This window comes from Microtus oregoni, unplaced genomic scaffold (genome assembly GCF_018167655.1).
Source record: "Microtus oregoni isolate MIOR12 unplaced genomic scaffold, Mior012 000001F_ref0000356, whole genome shotgun sequence".
Classification (NCBI taxonomy): Eukaryota; Metazoa; Chordata; class Mammalia; order Rodentia; family Cricetidae; genus Microtus; species Microtus oregoni.
In genome coordinates, this window is record NW_024543060.1 from 88,306,202 (window position 1) to 88,319,271 (window position 13,070).

General features: G+C 38.8%; 1 protein-coding gene across 19 annotated transcripts in view; it reads right to left on the bottom strand.

The window, feature by feature from the left end:
- Positions 1–13,070, bottom strand: part of Anks1b (ankyrin repeat and sterile alpha motif domain containing 1B) — an 861,781-nt gene that overhangs the window by 552,444 nt on the left and 296,267 nt on the right. For all 19 annotated transcript variants that reach the window (XR_005975765.1, XM_041666272.1, XM_041666261.1 and 16 more), the window contains one exon: positions 11,774–11,910. Coding sequence is in view for 18 of the 19 variants with exons in the window: in XM_041666272.1 (XP_041522206.1) it covers positions 11,774–11,910 (137 nt within the window). In the remaining variant the exon portion in view is untranslated. The remainder of the gene's footprint in view (positions 1–11,773; positions 11,911–13,070) is intronic.

A 13,070-nucleotide genomic window follows, 5' to 3' on the forward strand; every position in this document is an offset into this window, starting at 1 on the left:
TAACTGCTTGTTTTGGTCTTCGCCATCCACAGCAAGTCTAACAGGGTGATGAACGAGCCCTCTGCTCTTCCATCGTAAAATCGCCCATGGTCCAGGTATGCCCATGACTGGGACATGTATATAATTCAAGAGAAAAGTTACAGCAAGCACATTTATCCACATACCTGGAATGATATTATCCAATCAGTTCTAAAATTGCTAAAAAAAAATTGACATTTGTTATTCTAATGCGGACATCTCAACTCTCCATTGGTTTGGAATCCAGGAGATTTGGGTGTTCATCTGTCTCCTGCACTCAAACAGTGTGCAGTTTCTTATTTCTCATACTGTATAATAATGTATTTAGAAAAACTTATCAAATTAATAAAATAAGACAGTGCTAAGATAATACTGCTTGCAGGCGAATCTATAACTCCTTCTAGCTACTTGTTTTTCAGTTTTAGGCATTTAACAAATTTGATTTAGAACTTAGTTTTCAACATGGCATAATTACTCCACATACTTTTGTACCTTTCTTCATATATAAAATTGGAATCATAATAGCTCTATCTATATTCCATGGCTGTTCCAAGGATTTAAGTACAGATTACATGCATACCACTCTGTAACATACTAAATAAAGTGTGTATTTGTTACTGAGTCAGGCTGCTCCCTTTCTTAAGAATGCGAATGTGTGCTGAGGTGAATAAGAAAAATCAAACCAGAATAAAATTGTTAAGATTGGCAATACAAACACAATTGGTTTTTGTGGATCACGACTTGTGAAATATACCAGTGGGTTTCCAGAGTCAGTAGTGGGGGAAGGGTATGAAAAACTCCTTCATGAGAAACTTTAATCCTTTACATCTCCGAATAGAGGTGACCATGAAAAGTTTTACTAAGAGCATTACTCATGTAATAAATAATGCTAAATAATAGGGAGTTTGACTGAGAGGAAGAGGGTAGACTGCCAACTTATTAGGTCTTCTTGATTTATTGGGAGCTCTAGTAATAAATTCTGCACTGCATTAAGCCAAAGTACTTCAATTTACCTTGTTCATCCTATGCTTCTTCTGTGGGACACACACACAGAGTCGCACAGCCTCTCTCTCTCTCTCTCTCTCTCTCTCTCCCTCCCTCCCTCCCTCTCCCTCTCCCTCCCTCTCTCTCTCCCCCTCCCTCCCTCCCTCTCCCCCCCTCTCTCTCTCCCTCTCCCTCTCCCCCTCCCCCCCCCTCTCTCTCTCTCTCTCTCACACACACACACACACACACTCACCTGGCTAACCCCTATTCAAACATAAAATCCAATTTGAGTACTCTCCCCACAGAATAGTTTTCTCTGCCATTTATTCAACTACGTTCAGTGAATTCAAAAAAACACTGAACACTAATTATGTATAAGGTGGTAGTCTACCTGCTGCAGTTGAGGATTTAATTTTTTTCTAATTAAGAATGCAGTTCCAATTCTCAAGGAACATCCATTGATACTGGAAAGAAAGGTAATAAAAATACTATGCTAGCTCAAACAGAAAACACTATGAGGACAAATAGCATAGAGGAGACAGAGAGTGACATATAGCCAGCCTCCTTATAGTCAAGAAAGAAGGCATTGCTTACAAGGTGGCATTTGAGCGATGGTCTGAAGGAAGGATAGCAGTGAGCCATGTAAGTTTCCGTGTAGGTGTGCCATAAAAATCCACAACCGATAATAAGAACCTAAAGTAGGAGCTGCTTGGCCATTCAGGAAGGATGGCATGTCGGAGTGAAGTGAGCTCACCAGAGTGGAAGCCAGCAGAACAATATGCTAAGGAGGGAAGGAAATTATTTGGGGTGTTATATACATTTATCTTGAAATGGAAGAATGGAAGATTGATCAGTTTGTAAGACTGGCTGCTGAGTTGTAAAAAGACAGTAAGGGCACCATGACTAATGCTAATATACAGGACAGAAAGATTTTCCAAAGTTCTAGATAAAAAATGCTAATGGCTTATAGAAAACTAACACAGGAAAGAGAGGAAGAAGGGCCTGGTTTAAGAAGTATATTTAAATAGAGTGCTGAGGTTAAATTAGAGAACAGATGAATTAAAATATGCTCATTAAACTTATCACTAGTGCGCAATGAGTGTACTAGATAAAAGTACTATAAAATGAAAGAAGAGAGGGTTGACTTTAAAACCATTTGGTTTCAAGCTACGTTCTCACCCACAGAGGTTCCTGAGAATACAACAGCAATTTTGTTCACAAGGACTATATTAAACTGATATTTAGTATACTAAAACCAAATACTGAGCAACTTATAAAACCTAAGAGCATAGGCGAACATGCCATGGTCACCAGAGGCTACGCATACTGTACAGCTTCTGAAAAACTCCACTTTGCATTCATATGGAAAAAAGTGAAACATTCTTATACTAATCTGAGAACAGTTATGGCATCACAGACTACCAAGTAGGCTGAAGCACAGTCTGAGAACAGGCACCCTAGACAATTTGCTGTTGGGTTGGCTATGAGATGTGGCAGGGGAAAGTTGTTCAGATGGGGTGCCATTGACTACAATATGAAGCCTAGCACCGTTTCTCTTTAGAAGCATATTGGGCACCTCTACTAGCACTTAGAGGCACCCGTGGACCATGGAAATGGAGGTCAGGGAGGCGGCCAGGGCTATAGGTAGAAACTCAGAGCAGGCAGACAGCCTTTGTGTTGGAAAGGAGAGGAGAGGACCTGTGGGATGGCACAGACTGGGATGTGAAGGGGACGGAGGATGACTCCTGGGTGTTTGGTTGATGGATTCCACTCACGAAATTTAAAAACCCCACTCTAAAGAACAGGCTCGCATTCCATTCATGATTTTCTTAGGACAGAACCCACATTTTAGTCACTGTCACATTCAAATCCTTTCTTCAGATGCCTAGCATATGGTCAGCATTCATATGCTTCGTGAATGAGTGAATCAAGAATAGTGTCCACTGGGACACTTTCATTGCTAAAGTCCAGGCTTTACTAACAGTTACAATCGGGAGCTAAAATGATTAGCTACAGGTTCATCTATCAGATGTACTGCTAACCGAGTTGTCACATTAGTTCCTGTGACCTTAGGGGCAAAGGTAACTGGGAAGTTTAAAATTTACTCAGAGTCACCAACAAGTTACCGAATGGGAGAGACAAAATTAGATTTCAAATTGTAATCGGCCACCTATGCCATTAAGGAAATAATGACAACTCTTCTTTCTAGACATTTTATTTTTTTTCAAGGATAACTCTGTTATCTATGCAGACTGCCTGGAGATACTCCAGTGAAAAAGGCATGCAAAAAATGTCATCCACTGAGATCCTTATGCACATGGAAGGAAAAGTGCTGAGTAGGATGAAAAATTCATTGTTAATGGCGTGTTGCAATCCATGACACTCTGACCACAAAATAATAATAACTTAGGAAAGGAAATAAGTATTTTTAAAGGATATATATATATATATATATATATATATATATATTATGCATAGTGTTCTGTCTGCATGTGTGCCTACAGGCCAGAAGAGAACACCAGATCTCACTATGGATGGTTCTGAGACACCATGTGGTTGTTGGGAATTGCACTCAGGACCTTTGGAAGTGCAGGCAGTGCTATTAACCACTGAACAATTTCTCCAGCCCCCGAGATAAGTATTTTTAATTTGTGCAAAGTATAAATAATAAATAACTCCCCATTTGGTTTTATTCACACTCCTAATTCCTGAAGTTTATATTTTGTGAGGCTTTCTTGTGCTGATACTGTTAAAAACTGTGATGTTGGAAGTCATGGCCATGACGTATTTAGTCAGCACCCTTTTGGGTAGACTCAAATGATCAAAAGAACTCAGACAGGCTCTCAGATACGTACTCTAAAAGCTGAAGTTATTATATATGTATATTACTATATATTATTGTAACCAATATTTCACTAATAACAACTCTGAGTCTTACTGCAGCCCTGAGGAGTAGGGAAGGAAACCACTGCCCGCCCTCTGCTGACAACCAAACAGAGAGAAACAGAAAGGTTATGCAGAGGGCATGTGACAGAAAACACCCTCTATCAGTTATAAGATAAAGGTACCAAGGGACAAAATTTCACATGGATGTGCCATGAATGTCCTTTGTATAACCTACCTTGGAAACCTGGGTTAAACATATAGACCATTTCCAACTTGCAATGGTTGGAACAAATAACTTCTCAATTTTCTAACAACACGATTAGAAGCCATACCTAGAACGATGAATTTGCATCTGTTTCCAGGTAGCTATGTATGGCATGGCAGTCCCTCAAGAGATGAGGAAGTAACAGCAGGTCATAAGTCTGAGTCAATTAGTCACACATGCCGATTGCTAAGATGGACAGCTCCCTATGCTCAATGTAGTCAGGGGAGTTCTGCTTTCTATTTCCATTGGAAAGGTTTATCAATCTGTGCTACACTTTAGGTCCAGGACCTTGTGTGCTAGCCCTCCGAAGGATTTAGCTGGCTTTGGAAGCAGCTTAAGTATGTTTTACAAAAGCTTGCTGGGCAATCCTAATTTGTGGAGAATTGCTGGTAGATTAGGGGTTCCAGTGACTTCTTTTTCCACTTTTTTGTTTCCAAACTTCTGGTCTACCTAGGGTTGTTAGGTTATTATTTTCAATAGTAGAGTTATCTCCCTCCTGGCACCCTTCTTTTTCCACACAGCTTTTGCTGTAAGCCTTCAAATGAAGGATGTGGCCTCTTTGTTTGCCTCCTTTGGGCTATAAACTTTGGTCTTCCATGTTTCTGCTCATCTTTCTTTCTTCCACTTCATTATTCTCCTTCCAGACTTCATCCCTCTGGACTCTGAATGCGCAACCTTGATCATTTTCTCCCCAATGAGCTAATTAACATTAATAGAAAGATTATTGACATTAGGAATTCAGAGTCCTTCCAGTTAGTGGCTGTGTCACATTGAGAAAATTATGCAACCTCTCTAAGCCTTAGGCCCAATTACTAAAATAAAGAAAAAAATACCAAGCTCATAGCATTTTTATAAGAAATAAATGAAATATATGCTCCATAATAGACATAGTTCAATATTTAATAATAATTTTGAGGCTGCTTCTTTGGCGATCTTTTATTCTTTATCTATTTTTGTTGTAATCCGCTGTAATATTCTGGGATTTCTTTTCTGAGTCATATGACTTGGCTTTTTGCATACCCACTCTCATTTCTAATTTTAAGATTTAACATATGTATTCTATAACCCCAGAGTGGCCAGTAAAATATTATTCTGGATTTGACAAGAGCTTTATTGTTAACTTGATGAACACACTGAATCTCCAAAAATATTTATTTCTTTCAGGGTGCGATGCCACCTAATCCATCATGAGCAGGTGCACAGGAGTACCTGTTGTCCAAACCACCCTCTCATGAAGTCTGTTCTTATCTCTCTTAAAATGATTTACAAACACCAGTCAGTCTCTTCAAATTACATCTAATACATCTGTCTATGATGGATGCTTTATCCATTCATACCTTCATTCGGCATTACGGCAATAAAACACCAGATCACAATCATGATTCCATAAGTGCAAAGTTATGTTAATGTGCTTTTAAAGGAGTTAAGATACATGCGATGGAGATATACTTCAGTGAAAGAAATCTTGACCCATGTGCCCAAGACCCTGAATTCGAATCCTAGCACCTGAAAACAAAGACTTCCTGAAGGTTGTATTTTGCTGTATCGTTGAAGAAAGGTGGGGTGATGGAATTATATGCTTATCACATACAGACAAAAACACTTGGGGAAATGTCAAAATTCCCTTACATTAAAAATTCTCAGTAAGCCAGGGGTAAAGCCCCATAAACCATATGTTATAGTGCATGTGGAGATAAGGAATTCTTTCTTCCACAGTACAGAACAAGGCAGGCATTTTTAGGGTTAACACATCACCATATAATTTCTACCACAATAAGAAGAAAAGGAAGAGACATTCACAAAATGAAAAGTGAGCTACCATTATTCTAAACTGACATAAGAAAACCCGGTGAAACATATAGTTTATAAAGCAAAACAGACTATATCTTTAAATGAAACACATAATATAAAATTTAATTGATTTTCTAAGTACCAACAACACTTAGAAAGTTAAATAATTAACACTTACAAAGTATCAATTTAGCTTGATGAGCAGACTCTTTATCTTTGTAGTCAAAACCAAATCTTGACCCTAATTCACACAGCATATAAAATAACTTGAGTACATTATAAATGTGAACTTAAACTAAGCAAGAGAAAAAATTCTTCAAGGATGAAATATGAGAGAGTTCATTCATATCCTGGACAAGAGAAAACCCAGTACCATAAAAGAAGAATAAAATGATACAAATTGTATCTCATCTAACTGAAGCACCCCAGTCATCAAGAGATACACATGAAAATGCTTAACCAAATTTGAGACCTGGGGGAAATATTCTCCACGCATCTGTCTGACAGTGAATCCAAATCCTTAGGAATTTTGAGAGAATGAAAACAGAATTACTATAAACCAACAATTAAAAAGCTGAAAAATTCCATTAAAAACGAGAAGTTTCTCATAAGAATGGGCATTTGCCATAGAGAAGGCATCCAATGTCACTAGTCACCAGAACACTTAAACTAAACCATAATGATAAATCATTTCACATCAATAAGGATGGCTAACTAAAAGCGATTGACAAGCTCAGGTGTCGAGAAAATGAAATTGTCATGTTTTGCTCTTGGAGGCTCTACAAAGCAATGCCTGCTTTCAGACTAGAGGGAAGTCTATATAAAATTGTCTACCTTAAGATCCAACCATGCCACTCAACATACATCTATAAAAATATACAAAGACATGCACATGTCATGGCAACAGCACAACTCACAGGAGCCGTGATGACCTGCACAAGTCCTGCACGGCTCCCATTGGCTCAAATTTCCAGTGTGGACTGGGAGTGGCTCCTTAGTCTCCACCCCTTGCTGAGGAGCAATTGGCAGTGGATGGCTACTGTGGGAGGGAGGTCACCTTTCTCTGTAGCAGAACAGCTGGTAGGTTGCCCAGCCCCAGTGGGCGACCTCGCACGCATGCGTATATGGGCACCACCACTTGGACTCAGTGTTTTATATGCGCGCACACACAAATATACACAAACACACACACATAACAAAACAACAAACAAAGACAAGCACCAGTCACCAAGAGAACTAAGAAACAAACTGTAATGTATTAATACAATTCATTTTTAAAGCAGAAATATACATGAAATTCAAAAGCATATATTGAATGAAAGAAGTGAAGTGATGATACACACCAGCCAACACATGAGTTGTAGGATTCCATTTATATAAAGTCTAATAATAGGTCATCTATACCTGTGACATAAAAATGACGCAGTACTCATCTGTGAGGCAGAAATGAGGGAAATTTCTTGGCTATGGTCAGGAGGAAAGTAGAGTGAAGGCCGAACTCCTGCTTAGGGTGAGATTTACACCTACAAGTACAACAGACAAAGTGGGAAGCTGTTCACTTAAGATCTGCGTGTTTTAATGGAAGGGGGTAGGATTCTCTACCAGGAAACATCAAAAATAAAACCATCTAACTTACTTCACTTGACATCCCCAGGCCATGTGGACCATAACAAAAGCACAATTTTCTACTTTTGGATAGCTGGATATTTCTCAGCTGTGTGAATGAACCACATTTTCTCTATCCATCCATCCACTGTTGAATCCTTAGGTTATTCTATATGCTAGCTATTTTGACCATTGCTGCTATAAGCAGGGAATACAGATCGCTCTTTGACACAGTGGCTTTAGATCTGTGCCCAATAGTAGGGCTGCTGGACCATATGGCGAGTTCTATTATCTGGTGGTCATAATTTTAGCTTCCTATGGGCCCCCACACAGCTTTCCATAATAGCTATGTTAATTTACATTTCTACTCAGACTATGCAAGGGTTCAGTTTTCTGCTATCTTTGCCAGTGCTTATTATCCCTACCCTTTCTGATCACAGCCATTTTTAAAGGAATGAGATGCTATCTCATTACGGTTTTAATTTGCATTTCCCTGACAATTAGTGATGTTAAAGCCAGACACAGAGAGATGACAATGGTTGCATCATTTCACTTCCCTGTGGAATATAAGGATAAATAATCTCATAGAAGTAGAGATCAGAAGAGTAGGGACCAGTGGCTGGGGGAGATAGGAGGGAAACAGCTTTGAAAGATGCTAGTCAGAGACAGATATTTATAGTTAGATAAATAGGAGAAGTCACTTCAAGAAATCTCTGTACTGCATGGTGACTATGTGGGTGGTAACATATTGTATACACAATGCGAAGAGCAAGGATGCTAAATGTTCTCAATACAAAAATGGCAAGAGGGAATGCATTTACTAGTGAGATAGAGCTTCCAACTCACAAAGTATGTATTCATCTACATACGCTATTGTACATTACAAATAAATACAATTTTATATGTCAGTGTAGGAACAAAAAGCCAAACTCAAGCAATATGCAATTATTTAGTAAAAAGAAAATTGGCATGTCAATACACCTACTTAATTTTTCAAGAGAGATTTCTCAAGTATTTTTTAAGGGTAATATTCGATCTGGCTTTTAGGTAGAAGTCTGGGGGTTATTCTAAACAGAAAAACTCGGCCTTACAGGTTAATATTCTTGAGAGAAACAAAGAGAAGCCAGTAGCATATAAATATTTCAGTTCTAATTAATTAAATATAGGATGTTTGGCAATCTGGAGGCCTTTAAGACATGAAAGGACCCAAAGAAACAAAGGTGAGGAGATCAAACAGGGATGGGAAGCCAACAGCTGCGACTTAGCCAGTTAACAAACACAAACCCAACCGAGCCCTGCAAAGTCTGCGGCCTGCAAGTAATTAAGACACTACTCAGAACACCTGCAATGCTGCACACATTCCATCTCTCCTCGGAAGCCAGGGTTCCATGGGTGCAATGGCTCTCCACATAGAGGCAGGATAAAGAGACTCAGCTGGGAATGCAGCAGAAGGGGTCCAGCTTGTGCTATCTGAGCAACATCTACTTTCAATGAGTTCGGCAAAGCTTACTCACCACCTCACCTCTTCACACATTCTTCCCATGGGCAAAAAATGCACAAGTAAAGAAATGCAAATTAGTTTGTATTCTTTCTTTTAGTTTCAAAGCTTATGTTTTTAAGTGTGTGTATCTATGTCTGTCTTTCCCTCCCCCCCCCTGTGGTATACATGTGTGATTATGGATATGCATGTGACATGATATTCATGTGGAAGTGTGTTTGTGTGTTCATGTGTGAGGTGTGTACTTATGTGTGTGTGGTGTGTGTGTGTGTGGTGTGTACATGTGTGTGGGTGATATATACATATATATGTATATGTATGTATGTTGTTTAAACATGTGTGAGTATGTATTTGTATGTGTATAAGGGTGAGTGTATGGTGTGCACACAGGTGAGTATGTGTGGGTGTTCATGTGTGTGTCATGTGTTCATGCATGTGTATGTATCTGTGTGTAGTGTGTTCATGTGTGTGCATCTTTGTGTGTATGTATGTGAGTGTGTGTGTGGTATAACAAGTGTGAGTATGGACGTGCATGTATCATGATGTTCAGTAGAGATCAGAAGACTGCTCTTGGGAATCGGTTTCTTCCACCATTATCTGGGAACTGAATTCAAAGTTCTCTCATTTCTAAAGTGAAACTACTTTGATTATGTTGTTAATTTATTATTCAGTGCTAAGAATGTAGCCCAATGGCAGAACCGTCTCCTGGCATTAGCTAGGCCATCGCTTTGATTTCTAAATTTAAAAATTTCCTACTAGTATAGGGACACGAAGCACTTCTAACCAGTGATTCTAACCAGCTTTCTTGTATTTCCAGACGGAAAGCTAAGACCGGCAAGCTCTTGAGAAGATTACACTTGTGCCCCAAGTACAGGCACTTATATAAACCAACCAACAGTTGTCTTTTCCTTGGAACAGGAGCTCTACACGGTCTCGTCCCCACTCTGACTACTGGAGGGCACACTGGAGAATCTTCTGTTCCACCACCTATCCATGTTCCTGCCATGTCCTCATGTACTGTCTATCCGTGCTCCTTGCATGTCCCCTTTTACTACATATCCATGTTCCCTTGCATGTCCTCGTCCACCGCCTATCCATGCTCCTTGCATGTCCTCAGGTCTCCAAGTCCTTTCTTGAAACCAGCAGTTTTCTGTTTAATTCGATGTTGGCAAGCAGCTTGCCATAAACTGCCTTTATTAAATTGAGGTGTGTCCCTTGTATTTCTACTCTCTCTGGGAGTTATCATGAAGGGTCTTGAATTTTGTCAAAGGCCTTTTCTGTTATAAAGAGACAATCACTTAGATTTTTCTTTCAGTTTGTTTATATAGTGATTATATTTATTGATTTCTATATATTGAAACATTCCTGCATCTTCAGATGAAGCCGACATGACCATGGTGGATGAGCTTTTTTAGGTATTCTTAGATTCCTTTTGCAAATACTTTATTGAATATATTTTCACCTATGCTCTTAAGTGCTGCTTTATTTATAATAGCCCAAACTGGGAAACAACCCAGATGTCCCTCAACAGAAAAACTGATAAAGAAAATGTGGTATATTTACACAATGGAGTATTACTTAAAAAGTGACATCATGAAATCTGCAGGCAAATGAATGGAATTAAAAAAATCATCCTGAGTAAGGTAGCCCAGACACAGAGAGATAAATATGGTATGCATTAATTCACTTATATGTGGCTATTAGCTATTAAATAAATGATAACCAACATACAATCCATCTTATACAAAGACCTTTTATAAACTATACTGGATATGTGAAGATGAAATGCTATTATCTGATGAGGATAAGACTTCCATATAATAATCTAAAGTAAGTTATAACAAAGAATGTTATTTATTAAACAAATCATTGCTTATACTGTCTTAGACATAAGATTACACTACAGATTGGCTCAACAATTTATTCATGCCCTATGTCTCAGAGATGCTGAAAGGCATTGGTTGGATCTTAAGTCCCCCTTTTTTGGATTTTATGAAGCCCATTCAGAATGAGCCAGGTTGAGAACACCACCAATCCCATGTTCTAGGTCCATCTGTTGGCAAAAACTATAATGCAAACAGCTTTATACGTGCTATTTTCAATGAAATATCACAGAACAGCTTGTCCCAATGATATTTCTAAAGCTTGCCTGCAAACCGCCTACTGGGAAACCCAACAGAAAGAGGAGGGGGATGAGGAAAAAACATACAGACAAGTGACAAGAATGGAAAAAAAAAAGAACAAAAGGTAAAGACGGATCACCAAGAATGAGAACACGGGAGGACACTCTGCAGATTAGTAGTGCAGGATCTAACACGACAGCATGAGATGCCTCGAGGGAGAGGCAGCTGGAAGCAGCTGGATACATTTCAGAGAAAACGCACAACAGCACTTCTCGTCCAGAAGAAGCTTCAGAACACAGTGGCAGCTAAAGACCCACAGCACCATTGCTAGAATACTGAGAAAAACGCACAACGGCCATTCATTTTTCTATGCTTCATTTAATCCTTCTCCTAATATAAAAGTTCATTTTCCAAGAGCTAATAGAGATCTCAGCATCTATTATGAACTTTGTGGGAAGCAAGCAGCCTGTTTTGAGTCTTCTTCTTTTAATACACAAATCTATTATAAATTACACAACAGCCCCAGCGTAGAAGTGAAGCGTTTACGTGTATCAATTCAGAAACATTACCGTGCAGATGACATCATTCTAGGTACTTACTTACCTGTGGTCGGATAACTTTTACGATGTTTTTCAGGGCGGTGTCGGGGGATGGAGGTGAGCAGTCAGGTGTTGGGCCTGTAGAGCTGCTTCTGTGGTGACCAGCTCCTGGAGCAGTAATTGCTACCTCAGAGGCATTATCTGTGAGGAAAAACAGAACATCCATGAACTGAGTCAGTTTACCTCACAAGACTTAAAATTATTTTTTGTGTGAATAATTTGTGAATATGAGCTGAGATTTTTAACATAAAACTGGTATTTGAAAAGAAATACATACTGACTGTTCTGTTTTCTTATAAGAGGATGAATATTCATTCTTGAAATATTGTTCTAACATGAATGAGCAATATTCAATTTATGGTGGCAGTTATCATCCACAGTTCTTAAGACTACCACTGCTATCTGGAAGATGACAACCTTACCTTGATAATGAATATAGTTTTTCAATATGATGGGTTTGACCAACAATTCCCATAATCTTTTTAATGAAAGCTCATTTTTATTAAGTAAGAATTTCATATCTACTTGGTTCCTAGAACCCACACTCAAGCCCATAAAGTAACTTTGCCCAGCCATTCTTAAATCTGAACTTTAATAACAAACTGACATTTGTAGAAAACATAAACAAATTGATCACTACTAGATAATCACAGAAGCCTGCATGTTCAAAATTAAAATAGTTGAAATTTCAAGCTCTAAATGAACCTTCCCTGGTGTTCAGCATTTGAAAGTGGGAGGAATAGGGAGTTTAAAAAAAATATCTTGGAATTCAGCATCTTGTGCAATATTTTCATTTTCAATTTATACTTAAAGTAACACCAGAGGTACAGTTTGGAAATGTCTGAAATACCTAGAAATGGATGGAAAATAACATAACTCTGGTGAGCACACAGAAAGCTCATGTGCTTGATAATAAACTGGAAGTCTTTCGTGGCTTTTAATGAAAACTATTGCAAGTGGGAGTCTGCAAGAAGTTCATTTCTGTTATGTTTACACTTGTGTCCAACAATTTTACATCCCAGACAAATGAGCTACTGCAAATTAGACTAAGACTGTGTTTGCTTTAGATGAGCACGTTTCTCTGCTTTATGGCCACTGCTTATAGGCCCAAGGGAGCAGGGATCATTTATAAAGACACCTGTGTTCATAAAAAGAAAGGGGCTAATTCCCTTAAGACTGTGTCCACCAGATAAAAACGCGATTCAGGACCTCGGGAGATGGGTTAGTCAGTAAAGTGGTTGCTGTACAGGCAGGAAATCCCCACTTCAGATTCCCAACATAAAAGATGGGGTTATAGCATG